This window comes from Neoarius graeffei, chromosome 23, assembly GCF_027579695.1.
Source record: "Neoarius graeffei isolate fNeoGra1 chromosome 23, fNeoGra1.pri, whole genome shotgun sequence".
Taxonomy (NCBI): domain Eukaryota; kingdom Metazoa; phylum Chordata; class Actinopteri; order Siluriformes; family Ariidae; genus Neoarius; species Neoarius graeffei.
Window position 1 is genome coordinate 53,189,715 of NC_083591.1, and position 18,058 is coordinate 53,207,772.

At 42.4% G+C, this 18,058-nt stretch overlaps 2 protein-coding genes across 3 annotated transcripts; one reads left to right on the forward strand and one right to left on the reverse strand.

The window, feature by feature from the left end:
* The first annotated feature begins 1,462 nt into the window (after window positions 1-1,462).
* c1ql3b (complement component 1, q subcomponent-like 3b) lies at window positions 1,463-5,288 on the forward strand. Its single transcript, XM_060905469.1, has 2 exons — window positions 1,463-2,080; window positions 5,109-5,288. Exons 1-2 carry the CDS (start codon window positions 1,505-1,507, stop codon window positions 5,286-5,288), a joined length of 756 nt encoding a protein of 251 aa, XP_060761452.1. The 5' UTR covers window positions 1,463-1,504.
* Window positions 5,289-9,269: 3,981 nt separating this feature from the next.
* Window positions 9,270-17,791, reverse strand: pter (phosphotriesterase related). Of its 2 annotated transcripts, none has more exons than XM_060906407.1 (5): window positions 17,752-17,791; window positions 16,805-17,238; window positions 16,387-16,652; window positions 15,401-15,541; window positions 9,270-11,606 (listed from the first exon to the last, which is right to left on the reverse strand). In XM_060906407.1, the coding sequence occupies exons 2-5, from the start codon at window positions 17,234-17,236 to the stop codon at window positions 11,396-11,398; spliced, it is 1,050 nt and encodes a 349-aa protein (XP_060762390.1). In that variant the 5' UTR covers window positions 17,237-17,238; window positions 17,752-17,791; the 3' UTR covers window positions 9,270-11,395. The 2 variants fall into 2 exon arrangements, with proteins under 2 accessions (XP_060762390.1, XP_060762389.1); XM_060906406.1 differs by having other exon boundaries at window positions 17,688-17,769.
* Window positions 17,792-18,058: the final 267 nt, after the last annotated feature.

Here is an 18,058-nt window from a genome sequence, read left to right on the forward strand (position 1 = left end):
TCACCAGTTAACCTAACCTGCATGTCTTTGGACTGTGGGGGAAACCGGAGCACCCGGAGGAAACCCACGCGGACAACATGCAAACTCTGCACAGAAAGGCCCTCACCGGCCACGGGCCTCAAACCCGGACCTTCTTGCTGTGAGGCGACAGCGCTAACCACTACACCACTGTGTCGCCCCATGAGACAACATGCTGTGCAAAAACATTTTGCGCTTGCTGTCCTTACATTAACTTGCTAATGCTAGCATTTTTTTGTTTATTAAAGAAAGACATATTTTTAATTTGTTTACAATTAAATGTAATATTGTGGAACATGCGGCACTGTTGCCTCACAGCAAGAAGGTTCTGGTTCGAACCCAGTGGCCGATGGGGGCCTTTCTGTGCGGAGTTTGCATGTTCTCCCCGTGTCCGCATGGGTTTCCTCCGGGTGCTCCGGTTTCCCCCACAGTCCAAAGACATGCAGGTTAGGTTAACTGGTGGCTCTAAATTGACCGTAGGTGTGAATGTGAGTATGAATGGTTGTGTGTCAGCCCTGCGATGACCTAGCAACTTGTCCAGGGTGTACCCCGCCTTTCGCCCGTAGTCAGCTGGGATAGGCTCCAGCTTGCCTGCGACCCTGTAGAACAGGATAAGCGGCTACAGATAATGGATGGATGGATTGTGGAACATCGTCTCTGCACAAGCTAATGTTTCTCTGTACAACCTTGGATTGTTTTTTTGGGGAAACGGGGTGGAGCTGAGCAGCTTTGCTTTGGCTGGTAGTGGAGACGGTGGTGGAGGTGTCTGGGCTGGAGAAGCATGTGGTGCAATCCATTGCATGGCCATGTTGCAAATCACAATTTTGCTAAGGTATCTTTGAAGTCAGGGAAGTATTACAGATCTAGGAACATGTCTGAGAATTACATATGGCACCTTTAATATTTGTGTTACTCTATTCTAAATATGTATTTTAAAATGCTTAGAGCGATTTGTAAGCAAGGAAGAAAGGAAGGAAGGACTTGCTAATTGAGTTGGAAGTTTGTAGGAAGAACTCCATTTTATTATGGGAATTAATTCTGGTGGATCATTTCCAAGGCACTGATGAGTTAAACCTTCACAATCAAAATCAAGCTATTGGTAAAACATGCTCTCTCCCTCCCCCTCCCTCTGTCTTCTCACCGTCTCTTCTCTTGTCTCCCTCTCTTTTTGTTTATCTCTCACTTTTCCTCCACCTCCCTCACTTTGAAGACATGTGCTTTCCTCTCTTCTTTCTGCTTCCCTTCACAGCATAATTAAGTCGTGATTACGCACCTTGAGAGCACGCGCTGATTCATCCAGCTGAAAGATAGTCTATCTATCTATCTATCTATCTATCTATCTATCTATCTATCTATCTATCTATCTATCTATCACTGCGTGTGCACGAGCAAGATAGCGCGCAAAACGCAGCGCGAGGGCCGCCCGTCGCTGTCCGGGCTGGGCGCGAGGACGCGCACGGTCGCGGCCGGCATCCTCGGCGTGGCCATGGTGCTCGTGCTGGTCATCCTGATCCCGGTGCTGGTGAACGCGGCCGGAGCGGACGCGCGCTATGAGACGCTCAGTGCCTGCAGGATGATCTGCGATCCCTACGGCACCATCAAGCCGCCGGCGCGCGCCACCGGGAACGACCCGCGCTCCATCCAGCCTCCGACCACTTTTCTCCGCGGTCCGAAAGGAGAACCGGGACGCACGGGGCGCATTGGCCCGAAGGGTGACCAAGGGCCACCTGGACCACCTGGCCCGCCGGGAAAAGTCGGGAATCCAGGACCGCCCGGGTTACCCGGACCCCCGGGAGCGATCGGGGTGAGCGGCGGCGTCGTTAACGCGGCCACGTACACCACGGTACCCAAAGTCGCGTTTTACGCCGGGCTCAAGAAGCAGCACGAAGGTTATGAGGTGCTCAAGTTCGACGATGTGGTCACTAACCTGGGCAACCACTACGACCCGTCCACCGGCAAATTCACCTGCTCCATCCCGGGAATCTATTTCTTTGTGTACCACGTGCTCATGCGGGGAGGCGACGGTACGAGCATGTGGGCTGATTTGTGCAAAAATAGCCAGGTAATAATAATAATAATAATCTCATCTCATTCATCTCATTATCTCTAGCCGCTTTATCCTTCTACAGGGTCGCAGGCAAGCTGGAGCCTACCCCAGCTGACTACGGGCGAAAGGCGGGGTACACCCTGGACAAGTCGCCAGGTCATCACAGGGCTGACACATAGACACAGACAACCATTCACACTCACATTCACACCTACGCTCAATTTAGAGTCACCAGTTAACCTAACCTGCATGTCTTTGGACTGTGGGGGAAACCGGAGCACCCGGAGGAAACCCACGCGGACACGGGGAGAACATGCAAACTCCACACAGAAAGGCCCTCGCCGGCCCCGGGGCTCAAACCCAGGACCTTCTTGCTGTGAGGCGACAGCGCTAACCACTACACCACCGTGCCGCCCATCATAATAATAATAATAATAATAATTTCTGAAATCTGACTGTACATGTAAAGGAAGACCACACACACACACACACACACACACACCTTCATATAAACCACCTCACCATGGAGCACTCTCAGGAAGAAAAAAAAAAAAAGGGTGGTACTTTTTGCACCGGGCAGCACGGTGTCGCCTCACAGCAAGAAGGTCCTGGGTTCGAGCCCAGCAGCCGACAAGGGCCTTTCTGTGTGGAGTCTGTATGCTCTCTCCGTGTCTGCATGGGTTTCCTCCGGGTGCTCCGGTTTCCCTCACAGACATGCAGGTTAGGCTCATTGGTGGCTCTAAATTGACCATCGGTGTGAATGTGAGTGTTGTTTGTGTCTATGTGTCAGCCGACTTGTCCAGGGTGTACCCCGCCTCTCGCCCATAGTCAGCTGGGATAGGCTCCAGCTTGCCTGTGACCCTGTAGAACAGGATAAGCGGCTATACAGATAACAGATGGATGGACGGACGGACCTTTTGCACCTCTAAGATTATGCTACTAATAATCTTTATGCACCTTATTTCATTTTTTTAAATGCACATTACGCTCACCGGCCACTTTAATAGGAGCTTGTTCTTGATTCTAAGCTTCCTGCTGTTGCATGCTGAGATGCTTTTCTGCTCACCAGGGTTGTAAAGAGTTGCTATGAGTTACTATATCCTTCCTGGTAAAAAAAAAAAAAAAAGCAGCTCGAACCAATCTGTGGTGGGTTTCCCAAAAGCCTCTTAACACTAAGAGCATCTTAAGTAGTGTTCATTGTGCTGCTCGCTCTACCATTTAATGATGATCTGTGTGTTACGATGCTTTTAGGAAACTCAGGGAAATTCAGCACTGTCCATTTTCCTCTGACCTCTCTCATCAACAAGGTGTTTGTTTCCACCCACAGAACTGTCCCTCACTCACTTGATATTTTTTGTTTTTTGCACCATTCGGTATAAACTCTAGAGACTTATGTTTGAAAACTCCAGGAGATTTCTCAGCAGTTTCCGAAACACTCAAACCAGTCCGTCTGGCTCAAACCAACACCCGTGCCACAGTGAAAGTCAGTCCCACTTCACTGTGAGATTCCCCATTCTGGTGTTTGAATGAAGTGAAAATTAATAACTGAAGCTCTTGATTTGTATCTGCATTGTGCTGCCGTCAAGGGATCGGCTGATTAGATAACGACATAAAACAGCAGGTATGGTGTATGGGTGTTCCTAATAAAGTGGCCAGTGAGTGTATATCCACGTTTCCAGCTGAAAGATATCTTTTAACGGCTCAGAAGAAGAAAAGTACCTGTGATGGTACTGTATCACCCCAGCAATAAGGAAAATGGCTCATCAGCCGCTGTTGTAAACTGTACAGCTGTACAAAACGGTGCAATTTTCCAGTTCAAGGAAGCTTTGCTTCACATTACATGTAAATGCAAATGAACTAGCATTAGCATAGAGTGTATCGTACTGAAGCATGAACCGACACAAATATCCCGTAACATATAAATAAAAGTATCTCCAGCTCATCATCAACACAAAAACAACTAAAGTTTCTGTAATTTACTGAAACTTATTAGATGTTTACTAAAATCTCAGAACGCATTACAATAATGGGGGGGAAGCCATGATCTCATGGTTAGCAAAGCAACTTTGGGATCAAAAGGTCACCAGTTCAATTCCCTAGACCAGCAGGAATGGCTGAAGTGCCCTTCAGCAAGTCTCCTAACCCCTAACCGCTCCCCAGGCTGCTCTGGGTATGTTGTACGTCGCTCTGGATAAGAGCGTCTACTAAATACCGTTAAAGGAACAGTCCACCGTACTTCCATAATGAAATATGCTCTTATCTGAATTGAGACGAGCTGCTCCGTACCTGTCCGAGCTTTGCGTGACCTCCCAGTCAGTCAGACGCGCTGTCACTCCTGTTAGCAATGTAGCTAGGCTCAGCATGGCAAATGGTATTTTTTGGGGCTGTAGTTAGATGCGACCAAACTCTTCCGCGTTTTTCCTGTTTACATAGGTTTATATGACCAGTGACATGAAACAAGTTCAGTTACACAAATTGAAACGTAGCGATTTTCTATGCTATGGAAAGTCCGCACTATAATGACAGGCGTACTAACACCTTCTGCGTGCTTCGGCAGCGCATTGATACGGAGCTCAGATATCAATGCGCTGCCGAAGCGCGCAGAAGGTGTTAGTACGCCTGTCATTATAGTGCGCACTTTCCATAGCATAGAAAATCACTACGTTTCAATTTGTGTAACTGAACTTGTTTCATATCACTGGTCATATAAACCTATGTAAACAGGAAAAACGCGGAAGAGTTTGGTCGCATCTAACTACAGCCCCAAAAAATACCACTGGCCATACTGAGCCTAGCTACATTGCTAACAGGAGTGACAGCGCGTCTGACTGCGTCTGACTGACTGGGAGGTCGCGCAAAGCTCGGACAGGTACAGAGCAGCTCGTCTCAATTCAGATAAGAGCATATTTCATTATGGAAGTACGGTGGACTGTTCCTTTAACGTAATGCAAAATAATACATACTGTAATCCAGGACAATGTTGTAAAACTTTCCACTAAAAACAACAGCAGTTGTGTATCATTTCATGTTTTTTTTCCTTTAGGTGAGGGCAAGCGCTATCGCTCAGGATGCAGATCAGAACTATGACTACGCCAGCAACAGCGTGGTGTTACACCTGGAGCCTGGAGACGAGATCTACATCAAGCTGGATGGCGGCAAAGCTCACGGAGGGAACAACAACAAATACAGCACGTTCTCTGGGTTCATGATTTACGCCGATTAATACGTGACAGGACTTGAAAGCTAAGCTGCCTGGTTTGTTCACTCAGAGACATAACGAAAGGAAACGCTGCGAATAAATGCAGTTACATCACGCAATTACAGTGTTCACTTGTGATTAAAAGTTATCGTCCTTAAAGCTGGACAAGACGGTTATGACTGCGTAATGCCTGAAATCTTTTAAAAAGGTTCATTTTGTGGCATTGGGTCAGTAGTGACAAGGTCAGTTGGCTGGAGTGACCTTAAGCATGTGATGACTTCATCTCACCGGTTAGATTTTAGACGAATCACTGTGAGGTATGGGGAAAAAAGGGTTAAGTAGTCATGCTGTGTGTGTTTGTTGAGTAACATGCGATCAATCGCATTATTTGTGACAGTGATCACACTTCTGATGAGCTTCAGTTTGAATTTTATTAAAGAGAAACTACTTAAAGTAAAAACGGTTGAGTTATGCCAACATTGATTTGCTGTACCTCATTTGTATTGCTTTATTATTATTATTGGATATCATAAACATTGTACAATCTACACTAAAATAAATAAAAGACGCATCTCCACCGCTGATCTTGCAAAGTGTTATTTATTATGGGTCACATAAAGGGCAGCAGGTCATCTGTGTCTAGCTATGGCACGAGACGAGAACCAAGTCAAGATGACTCATGGGGTGAGCGCCATTTTGTTATTCCTTACACTCAAAAAAATAATTGACCCTAAAAAATAGACTTTATGTAATTTAATCACATGACAATTTTCCATGTAATTCTATCACATAAACTTTAAGTAAATGCCGAGCTTTATGGTACACGTTTCAGCCACGTTAAGGTAATGCAAATAAATTACATAATGGTTATAGATTTTTTTTTAAATAAACCTTATGTGGATAAATGGACTCAATGTTTTTTTAAAGATTTTTTTTTGGCTTTATTATTGGATAGGACAGTGTAGAGACAGGAAATGAGCAGGAGAAAGAGACGGGGAGGGATCAGGAAATGACCTCGGGTCGGAATCAAACCCGGGTCCCCGGATTTATGGTATGGCGCCTTATCCACCTAAGCCATGACACCCCCATGAGTCAATGGTGAAATTAAAATGATTTTTTGATTCCACTTGAATTGTGACATGAATTTCACATATCGTGTTTCTGAAATTTTAAATATAATTATTTGTACCAATAAGGTCACGATTTAGTAGGAAGAAGTTTGACACAATGACTGAAAATGTTGCCACCTGCCATCTACTGTGCGGGAGTGTGATGTGCATGTCAGTCCCTACGAGATCTCAAGTAAAGTATACATGATTTGCTTAGATATAGTTCGTAGTAGGCCAGTTCAAATAGCGTTTATATGATTTAATTGAATATATTTTCAGTTTTATAAACTTTACTTAAATTTTATGTGTAACTATTTCTTAATATTTACCTGGACTAAGGATCATTTTTTTGAGTGTATACCTCTTCTCGTAACACTTTAAGAATTCGCCTTCTCGTCTTGAATTCACAAAATCGAATCTCGGAGATTCGATTCAGGAAGCAAAACTGGTTGTGCGATTTTAGGTGGGAGGAGCATACACTGTCTCCCTGTCAATCACAGCAACACAAGCCAATCAGGGGTATTTGTGAGATCAGGTATGCAGAAGAGGGCGGATAGTGCGTTCCTCTGAGTGGGTTACACTGCCTTGTGATGCAGCACGAGCAGCAGTTCGATAAAGATGCTGTTTAACACGTTACTGAGGAAGCACATTACAGGAGAGTTGGCTGGAAAAACAAATGACTACATGAGTCTACATTCTCTAAAGGTTCCATCCTTCCAAGTGCAAACTCTAAAAGATCCCTCTACAATCCTGAGAAATTTTATAATGCCAAAAACAAAACAAAAAAAAAAACCAATACGAATGAGACCATCAGTGATGGCGTAGCTCACTCTGGCCCCGTCTAGTCCAGAAGGAACGATCTAAAGTGCGCAATAAATGTTGCAAGCTATATATACAAGCGATATACAACCTAGGAATACCAACCTATTTGCCAGAAAGAATCCAAAACGGTGAGGAATTGACCGAGAAGAAGCGATTTTCATTGAACTGCTGTTGAACATTAAAGTGCCATTCCACCATTGGATGTATTTTTTTGGCATAAAATACAATATATTTTATGACAACATGACTAGACAGAGAAATCTTTTAGCTTCAAAATGATACATCAAATATATAACCCCTTCTTGTGTACCACGTCACGTGTGACGTGGCACAGATTATCAGCAATGGTGGATAGAACGTGATTGTCAGCTTCGGAAAAGAAGCGAAGGAAAATAGCAAGTGATGCCCAAAGGAGACGGTCGATGGTGAATATCGGCACAGCAATCGACAAGTGGAAATCGCGTTCTATCCGTCATTGCTGATAATCTGTGCCACGTCACACGTGACGTGGTACACAAGAAGGGGAACCTGCCGATGACATCACGTTTCACTACCGCACGGAAATTAAAAGGGTAGGTGACTTTGGTCGCAAAATTAATATACTTGTCGTTGTCAAAACATTATGTTTGATATATCATTTTGAAGCTAAAAGATTTCTCTGTCTAGTCATGTTGTCATAAAATATATTGTATTTTATGCCAAAGAATACATCCAATGGTGGAATGGCACTTTAAGGTTTAATTAGTCCATAACTTCATTACCTCACCCAGGACGGAGTCCACCAGGGGACAAGGTATTGTTTTCGGTCGGGTTTCTTTGTTTTTTGTAAAACATATTACAGGAAAACGGCTGGACCAATCTTTGTGAAACTTTCGGGATCGATGGGTATTGGTCTCAAATAGAACCTCCAACATTTTGGGGTCGTCCAGTCAAGGCCAAGGTTTTTGTGGCTACTGCTTCACACACTCATATGTAAGAGTGTAACAATTGTGCACTGCTGGCGATGCGGACGCACGTATTCCGATTAAAATGGCCGGTGAGTGTATATAATTCAGTTCACCATTCGAAATAAATGGACCAGACTAAAGAAATCACTTACAGACATGTTTATGCTTATTACAGAGGGAAAGTGTGTTCCACTGAGCTCTAGCGCCGAGCCATTTCCGGGAAATAAGAGTTTGGGTCATGGTGACAGCGTGTGTATGTCAGCCTCGGTTCGGAGGTTTCAGGTTCAAAAACTGTAAGAGGTACGAGTAGAATAATATTATAATACAGACACTTGGAATATTTTACTTCTGTGATTTTTAAATTGTTCATTTTTGGATTACGCTTCGTTTTTGTTTCTACTGCCTCATAGAGTAAATATATATATATATATGCTATATTTACTGTATGGACATGGGATCAGAAAACTATTTTATTTATAAGCAGTAGCCATATGGATCCATAGAGTACCTTTTTTTTTTTTTGCGATATCTTCCTTCATATTCATCATAAGTGATACCGGGCGAGGTTTTATTTTGCCTGGCGACACTTGTTAATAATTGAAATTAAGCAAATCTGGGTAGAAGTTATATGCACCCTAGGTACCCCTACCTTCATGCCAGAAAGAAATAAAAATCAGTGAAGAATTGATGGAGAAGAAGCGATTTGTGTGAAAACCGCTCATGAAGGATTGATTAATTACTCCATATCTTCATTATTAATTGCAATTATGCAAATTTGGGTAGAAGCTACGTATATGCACCCCAGGCAGACCTACCTTCCTGCCAAAAAGAATAAAAATCGGTGAAGGACAGAGAGAAGAAGCAATTTACCTGCAATGTGGATGACGCCGGACGGACAACGGACAACACATGATGGCATAAACTCATCACCTGTTGGCCGGATGAGCTAATAATGAAAGTACAAGTGTAGCAACAGGTGAACATTTCAAGTTTCAAGTCAACAAATATTTTTTTTTAATTCTATTTGAATTTCTATGACTACAAATCACCACAAATTGTATTACTTCATTTCTTTATTTGAATTTAAGTCTTCAGTGTTTCACAGTGATATAAATTCATTTGTTTCATTAAAAAAAAAGGCAGATGTACAGTACTGTGCAAAAGTCTTAGAGATGTAAATAAATGCTGTAGAACAAAAATGGCTCAAAAATAATGAAATGAGATGTTTCAAAATTAAAAAAAATATATTATAAACAGTAATCAGTAAGCCATAATAAATAAAACAAAGTCAGTAGTTGGTGTGAGACGACCCTTTGCTTTAAAAATAAAAAATAAAAATTGTAGTCTCAGGTCCAGTGAGTGCAGTTTTATGCGGAAATGAGCTGTAGGTTTTACTGAGCATCTTACAGAACCAGCCACAGTTCTTCTGGACACTTTGTCACATTCACGTCTTCATTTTGCACCAAAACCCAGCAGCCTTCATTATGTTTTCTTTTTTAATCTGGAAAGTCATCCCTTATGGAATGGAACATGCTGCTCAGATCTCAGATACAAACATTTTTCTGTAATATTTAATTTTGTGCTGAAAAAAATAAACAAATGTTTGGAACTCTAAAATGCTTTTGTACCAACTCGATAATGCAGAAGTCATAAAATACAACAAAGCTTGGATTGAAAACAAAAAAAAAAAAGGAGGTGCCAAGACTTTTGCACAGTACTGTATCACATCATTGTGTTTCCATCAAAAATATTGCATAGTGAAAGCAATAAAATGATAAGGTTTAAAATCTAAAACTGCATCTCACAAACCAATATATTTTAAGTACATTTTATTAATTGTTAATATTTTACTGTTAAATTCAGAATAAAGTCAAAATTAAAGCTAGACGGCATTTCGATTTCATAAAATTGGTGAAATTTAGTTCTCTCTGAAATGTGATCATTGTGATACATGTTCATTTCTGTAATATCTCACAAAATATCAGGCCGTTCTGTTCTGTGGCTGGGAAGTTATTTAATTTGAGGGGATTAAAGCAAATAACTTGCATGAAATCATTCGCTTCGCGCAGTCAAGCAGACAGAGGAAGTCCGTGTGTGTGTGCGCGCATCTACAGGTTTACCTTTGAGCGTGCACTGACAGTTCCATCGTCCTGTCGCTAAACGAACAGCTGATCACACCGAGGTGCTCGCTGACCGCCGATATTTATTAGCTTGGTCCTGCGTTTCCTTTCCTTCGTATATAACATAATGTCTTTTCTTCTCGCTTTCTTTCCGTTACTGTAGTCGGTCTTTCACGTTTCATTCGCACACTCACGTCCTCCATTTTTCTCTCCTGTTTCAAATTTGTATCCCACAATGCCTTGTGCAAACGGGGAAAGCCCACCACGTGATGCATGACGCAGTATCTTGTATCAAATCATGGTGAAGCAGGAAAAAAAAAAATAGCGGAGAATTTAGGGCCACATGGCCTTAAATTCATAAATTGTTCTATTAAAAAAAAAATAAACTTAAAACTGGAAGTCTGTGATTCGAATTCGGTCCACTAAACAAAGATAATAATTCGGTGTCTGGGAAAATTCTTTTTATGATCTACACTTGAAAAGTCTGAAAGGCCGTCTAGCTTTAACCGAATCAAGCTTAAAGCTTTTGCAAAGTAAGTGCTATTTCTCTGCAGTGCTGTTATTGCGATTAAATGCAGCATTGTTGGACTGCATTTTTAATTAGGATTGAATGAAGAAATAAAACAATCAAACAAAAAAAAACAAAAACAACACAATCAAAGCCCAGTCGTTGCACTGACGTGATGTCTCATTGAGGCACAATGATTAGCATGAGGTATTTGTCTGAAATCAAAAGGTGTTCCGTTCATTTTTGTCTCTGGAGTATTGAACGATGTCCCAAAACCCGTCTTTAATTGTGCTCGTAATGAATCAACTCCATCCGTTTTCCCTGATGACTTCTACAAAACAACAGCCTTGAAATCTATTTTGATTTTTCTTAATTAGATACCGACTGAATAGCCAAGGTGAAGCATCTGCTGTCAATTCACTGAATATCTCTCACACACACACACACACAAATCATATTAGTTATCAAAGCTGTAAAAACTCATGTTTGTATGATTCCAAACATCCCAAGCAGATATTTCTCCTCCTACACTACAACACTTTTGCTGTACGATCACATGACTGTTTTTCTCCTTCATCAGATTTAAATGTCAGATCTATTGATAAAGCGGCTAGAGAGAGATGATCTATTTAAAGGTGAGCCACTGCCTGGGGTTGTCTATCAGTATCTTATCCACCTGCTTTTGGCTGATGCCCCTGGAAAGCATTTTGGGGACAATATTCTTCAGGATGTGGGAATAACCATGGCCGCCATATTTGGTCAGTCGGTTCTTGGTGTGGATATCATGAGCGATGACGATCCTGTCTTCGTAGCCCTCTTTAATTAGAAACGCCAGGCTAGGAACAAAAATAAATATTAAAACAGCTATTCCACGAAATCGAGTCGTACATGAGCTGATAGCCGGCTATAAGCCATGTACGACGAGACTGAGCGGAATAACTGTTTTACTCTGTCCACATTCACTGGATTTTAAGAAATGGAGCATTTTTATTTTTATCTTTTGCAAATTCGATAAATAAAACCTTTATACAAAACGTCCGACGAAATAATTTCCGCTTAGAATGTAAACAAACCGGCGAAATTACAGGAGCAATTTGTGAAAAATGCTATAATAATAATAATAATTCTTGAAAAATTAAAAAAATACATTCTTACCATCAAATACTTTTCATATTTTGTTACTTTTTTATTTCGTCCTTGGTTGGTTCAGCAAAACGCGCCGCCATTTTGTTTTTCTCTACTCATGGTAGGTATATGAGCTGATATCCTAGCAGTAGAGTAGCCAATCAGAGCACGTGATCGCTCATATCTAGTGAATGTGGATAGAATAAACAGGCAATATGATGGCAACAGGCAATCAAGAATAATCACGATCATGCTCTTCATGACAAACAATAAAACTGAAATGAGAATATCTCCAGGATTTTTCCCCGCATCATACTGATGTCCACGCTAGTAAGCGACAGGTAGATCAGTTTTAATTTCAAGTACAGGTAGTCGTTGACTTACCGTACGACTGCGTTTAGTTACGACTGACCGGTCGTAAACCGATCTGGTCGTAAGTCGGCCTATGTTAAATGAACGCAAGTATATTGTGATGTGTAACGATATTGTAATCATCTTAAAGTCCTATTTTATCAACATTTTCTTATTTCATTACCTCGGCTCATTATTTGGTTTAAGTCAAACACTACACTGCGTACAGTACAATTCGTTTAATATATGCAAAACAAAAAATACGAAATACAGGTGTGAAAAAAAAGAAAACATTTTAGTTTGAAACATACCAAAATACAAATGTAAAACATAGCAAAATACAAAATTTAGTGACCGCTGGCATCACTGGTGCTTGGCTGTGGGTCGTCTACGTCATCATCAGCTGTTGCAGCGCTCGGGCTGGCGGGAGCATTTGCTCGTTTCATAAACCAGGAGGGGCGGCACGGTGGTGTAGTGGTTAGCGCTGTCGCCTCACAGCAAGAAGGTCCTGGGTTCGAGCCCCGGGGCCGGCGAGGGCCTTTCTGTGCGGAGTTTGCATGTTCTCCCCGTGTCCGCGTGGGTTTCCTCCGGGTGCTCCGGTTTCCCCCACAGTCCAAAGACATGCAGGTTAGGTTAACTGGTGACTCTAAATTGAGCGTAGGTGTGAATGTGAGTGTGAATGGTTGTCTGTGTCTATGTGTCAGCCCTGTGATGACCTGGCGACTTGTCCAGGGTGTACCCCGCCTTTCGCCCGTAGTCAGCTGGGATAGGCTCCAGCTTGCCTGCGACCCTGTAGAACAGGATAAAGCGGCTACAGATAATGAGATAAACCAGGAGCTGGGGCGGAAACTGTTGTACGTGGTGAGAGGCGCTGCCGGGAGCTGGGGCGGAAACTGTCGTACGCTCAGCTGGGAAACACTTACCAGTCATAACTAGACGGTCGTAAAGTCGATCAGTCATAAGTCGCAAGTCGACGACTACCTGTACAGGAACTTAAAAAAAAAGTCTTTGTAGGTCTGTAATAACAGACATGATTTTCAAGTTAAACCTCTTCTGCGGTAATCTCAGCTCACAAGGCTTATAGAGTTTCATATACAGTACAAACACTCACCGGCCACTTTAATAGGAACTTGTTCTTGATTCTAAGACTCCTGTTCTTGGCTGCAGGACTGGAACCCAATGTGTTCTTCTGTTTTCTGTTGCATGCTGAGATGCTTTTCTGCTCACCACGGTTGTAAAGAGTTGCTACGAGTTACTATATCCTTCCTGGCAAAAAAGCTCGAACCGATCTGGCCATTTTCCTCTGATCTTTCTTATCAACAAGAACGGTCGCTCACTCACTCAATGTTTTTTGCACCATTCTGTGTAAACTCTAAAGACTGTTGTGTGTGAAAACCCCAAGAGATCAGGGCTGCAACGATTCACTACGGTGCACCGAAAATCGAGTTCATACCTGCCGTACCGATTATCGATCCACGTAGCTGTATTTGAATTGAATGCTGCAAGCGTCTAGATGTTTTGTATTGTGTGGCTGTGTTTTTTATTCTTTCTTTTTAAAGTATTTTATAACTTTTCCCCTTTAATGTTGCACTGTTTAAGGTCTGCACTTTAATTTCATTTCGTTGTACATGTTACAACGACAAAGATTTCTGTTTATCTCATTATCTGTAGCAGCTTTATCCTGTTCTACAGGGTCGCAGGCAAGCTGGAGCCTATCCCAGCTGACTACGGGTGAAAGGCGGGGTACACCCTGGACAAGTCGCCAGGTCAGCACAGGGCTGACACATAGACACAGACAACCATTCACACTCACATTCACACCTACGGTCAATTTAGAGTCACCAGTTAACCTAACTTGCATGTCTTTGGACTGTGGGGGAAACCGGAGCACCCGGAGGAAACCCACGCGGACACGGGGAGAACATGCAAACTCCACACAGAAAGGCCGTCGCCGGCCACAGGGCTCGAACCCGGACCTTCTTGCTGTGAGGCGACAGCGCTAACCACTACACCACCGTGCCGCCCAATTTCTATTTATTTCTATCTATTTTCATTTCGATTCAGCGACATTTTTTATTTCAATTTTTACTGATTTATAAACCATCACACTTGCGTTGTTAAATCGATGCGAGAAAGCGATCGGCCAGAATAGAGCACAGCTTTGCTTCTAAATAAAATGTGCAATTTGATTGGTTTGGGTCCTTGCTCTTGTCCAATCAGAGTAGCCAATACGTTACATGGCAACGCCGTTGCTGGGCACCAAAATGGCGGAAGCCAAGCTTAAAGATCCTTCGTCTGATCTTGAACTGAAAGTTTGGCTACATTTTGGGTTTCGAGAAGACACGAAGGACATCGCAACGTGCCGCACGTGTTATGTTGATATGAAGTGTAAGGGAGAGGCGACTACAAACCTCGCAAATCATTTAAAGCGAAAACACAACGTGGATGTAAATGAAATAAGTGCCGCCGAATTGAAAACTGGAAGTGTTATGAAAAACCAGGTACGTGGGGACGGTTAAAACTGACTGATGTTTAAAGTTTAAAATCCGAGGTTTGTTTGTCCTTTATATTTCATTGCAGAATCAAATCGAAATGAATTGAATCGAAGGGTCTGAATTGTGAATCGAATCAAATCAAGTCGCTGTCTTAGCGAATCGTTGCAGCCCAACGGGAGATCAGCAGTTTCTGAAAGACCTCACACTCATCTGGCTCGAACCAACACCCATGCAACAGTGAAAGAAAGTCACACAAAAATCGAGATCACAATTTTTTCCCATTCTGATGTTGAAATGAAGTGAACATTAACAACTGAAGCACTTGATTTGTATTTGTATGATTCGATGCTTCGTGCTGCCGTCAAGGCTGATTAAATAACGGCATAAAACAGCAGGTGGATGTTCCTAATAAAGTGGCCAGTGAGTGTGAATGTTTTCATGACAATTGTAATACACCACACAGGCAGCAGAGGGCTCTAAAAATGACTAACCGCCCCTTTAAAATAATAGATAAATGACATTTTTTTTGTCACACACAAACTCTTGTGAAAATTGTACTCCACATATACAGTGTCTCATCTTAAACAATTTCCTGGTCAGCAGAAAGATTTCTATGGAAATACGACAGAACTGAAAGACGTGTCTTGTTCGGGACTTACGTTTGAACCCTCTGGCTGTCACTGGGCATGTCGACGGCCAAATTAAAGGGGTAGTCCAGCATTTCTGTGCCGAAAAGGTCGTACTCGAGATAGCTTCCTAATTTCGCAAACTCCAGCAACTCGCCATGGTCAAATATGGTTCTGGGTAAAGAGAAAACAGAGAAGAAAAGACTATGTGAATTAATAAGGTGAATTAACTGAACTGATATTAAAGATACAAGATATTCTCAGCATTGATTGTATTTTATACTGTTAAAGGAGAACTGAAGTCATTTTTAAACTTGCTTTATTTCTTAATTAACGTGTTATTCAATTACGTTTTCGGTTTTAGTAACCTTATATCGTGACTCGTATTGGCAACTAATTGCAATTAAATATTATACTTATCAGCCTATTCGGTTTTTAGCCATGATGAATTTAGTTCGTTTGGTCCACGGCAGGCGTCGCTTATCCGCACGATCTTCACAAGACTTGTGCGAGACTTTGAAACATGAAGTGTCAGCACCGCCATTTTGAAAACTGTTTTCCAAACGAAAACGAGTTTAAATGACGGTTACTGCCTACTTTTTTCAAACTTTCCTGATTGCTATCAAAACAAACAAAACTTCCGGCTTGATTACATCAGCATTCGAAAGAGGGCACGCGCGTCTTTTGCCAACGTTGGCAGATGTTGGTGACTTTGATTTCCGCTGTACGTTTTACTTCCGTCCTACGATGTCTCGCACAGGTCTCAACGAATCTCGTTTACGGCCATCGCTTTGGCATATGGACTGATATATTACAGAGCATATTTCAAACACTCATAACTTGCTATAGCAGCGACAAAATAGCGATCAAACATACATTCCTATATTTAATAAAATTAGATAAATATAATTTTGATAATTTGCATTCAGTTCTCCTTTAAGAGGTTCACTGCTGTCCAACTTATACACCAGGGTTTCTCTTGTCTGAAAGGTTATGAATTTCTTGTTCAGTTTCATCACCTGTCAAGATGAGACATCACGGTTTTAGAGATGTCTCCTCCAGCCTCCTGGAGGATTCGGACTACCTCGCCAGGGGCGGCGTTGTTCCGGCCCGGGTGGATGATAACCGGACAGCCCAGCTGTGTCTGAGCATGCGCAGTGGCACGCAGCACTTTCTTTTCGCTCTCTGTGATTGGCCAGCCTGTGCCGATCTCTCCAATCACGCCGCAGCGGACGTCTGTGCCATCAGCGCCGTGTGACACCTCACTCACGATAACATCAGTGAGCTTTTATGGGGTAAAGAAACAGCAGCAATCAGATTAAACCACTGATGGAGTACAAAATAAATAAATAAATAAATCTTGTTAGGCTACTAGATCTTATGCATTAAACAAATTGTTCCAAACCAAACAGAACACAAGAGTTAACACTAACACACCTTCTCCACGGTCATCTTCCTCATCTCATCAGAATGAGTGGCATCCACGTAGTATCCGGCCCCTGCGATGATATTAACCCCTGTGTCCTTGGCCAGCTTGCATAAAGCGGGCAGATCTCGAGTTATACCCGTCGTCGTGTTCTCCACAATGGTGCCTCCTCCAGCCTTCTTGAAGCATACCAGTTCATCATGCACTGCCTCGATCTCCTGGCACAGAAGAAGGTTCTCTCGGTGGCTGTACGGGTTCTGCTGGAGCCAGTGCACGTTCTTTAGCTGGATGGGTGCCAAGGAATTGTCCTCATGTCCCGGAGCCGGCGGGACGAAGCAGCACTCGAAGCTCATAGTCAGGTGCTCGTGGGTCATGGTGCGACCCAGTCGGTCTGGATCTATCGGGCCCAGGACTGTCTGGACTTTCCCGCTCAGAGCAGACATGACTTGGGATAAATCAGAAATGCTGATTATTTCAGTGCCAAGGTTAGACAGAAATCTGGAACAAAGAACTGCTGTTTTAGGAAATTAATCAACTTTCTGACCAATCAGAATTGAGAATAGGATAGGATCAGAAGAGTAATCCCAAGGGTTCTGAGAATTGCTCTGTAAATGATAAATTTCTAAACTCTTCCTGAGTCACCTATTTATCCCACTCTGAACTTTGGACATTGCACTGAATTCTTGGTTCTTGATAATGCAGAGAGTAAACTGGATTTCATAGAGCTACAGACTAATAAACACACAATTATTTTTAAATGAAATGCACACTCAGTAATAATACAGGCTGAAAATCTGTAAACATTCAGAAGCAAAGCACTGACTTCATGGCAATAAAATACACAAGTACAAAGCCTATATGCAATCTAATTCAGTTTATTTCATCTTTACTCACCCCGACACAACAATTAAATATGTTAACTGCATTAACAGTAGCTGCTATGTGCTAATTGTTGTACCTGAAGGCTGAGTTTGTGCTGCAGTCTGCACTTTACAGATCAACAAGCTGTCAAGCTGAGGCTGTAATATAAATACCGCTGTCCTATAGACATAGTGCACTAGGTAGGGTGTAAAAGCCAGCACTTTAAGCACTGTGTAGTGCCTTTACACACCAAGTACAGAGTCATTCGTAATGCTGCCGGAGTACCAGGAACTCGCGCGACTTGAACTTCGAAATATCGCGAGATTTGCGTTTCCATGCCCTTTTAGGGAACAATGGCGGTTATTTATTTATTTATTTATTTATTTTATTTATTTATTTTTAAT

Coding starts and splice junctions, on each gene's coding strand:
- c1ql3b (XM_060905469.1), top strand. CDS start 1,505: ATGGTGCTCGTGCTGGTCATCCTGATCCCGGTGCTGGTGAACGCGGCC. Junction 2,081..5,108: donor ATTTGTGCAAAAATAGCCAG/GTAATAATAATA, acceptor TTTTTCCTTTAG/GTGAGGGCAAGCGCTATCGC.
- pter (XM_060906407.1), bottom strand. CDS start 17,236: ATGTCTGCTCTGAGCGGGAAAGTCCAGACAGTCCTGGGCCCGATAGAT. Junction 16,653..16,804: donor GGAAGATGACCGTGGAGAAG/GTGTGTTAGTGT, acceptor ACCCCATAAAAG/CTCACTGATGTTATCGTGAG. Junction 11,607..15,400: donor GACAGCCAGAGGGTTCAAAC/GTAAGTCCCGAA, acceptor TTTTGTTCCTAG/CCTGGCGTTTCTAATTAAAG.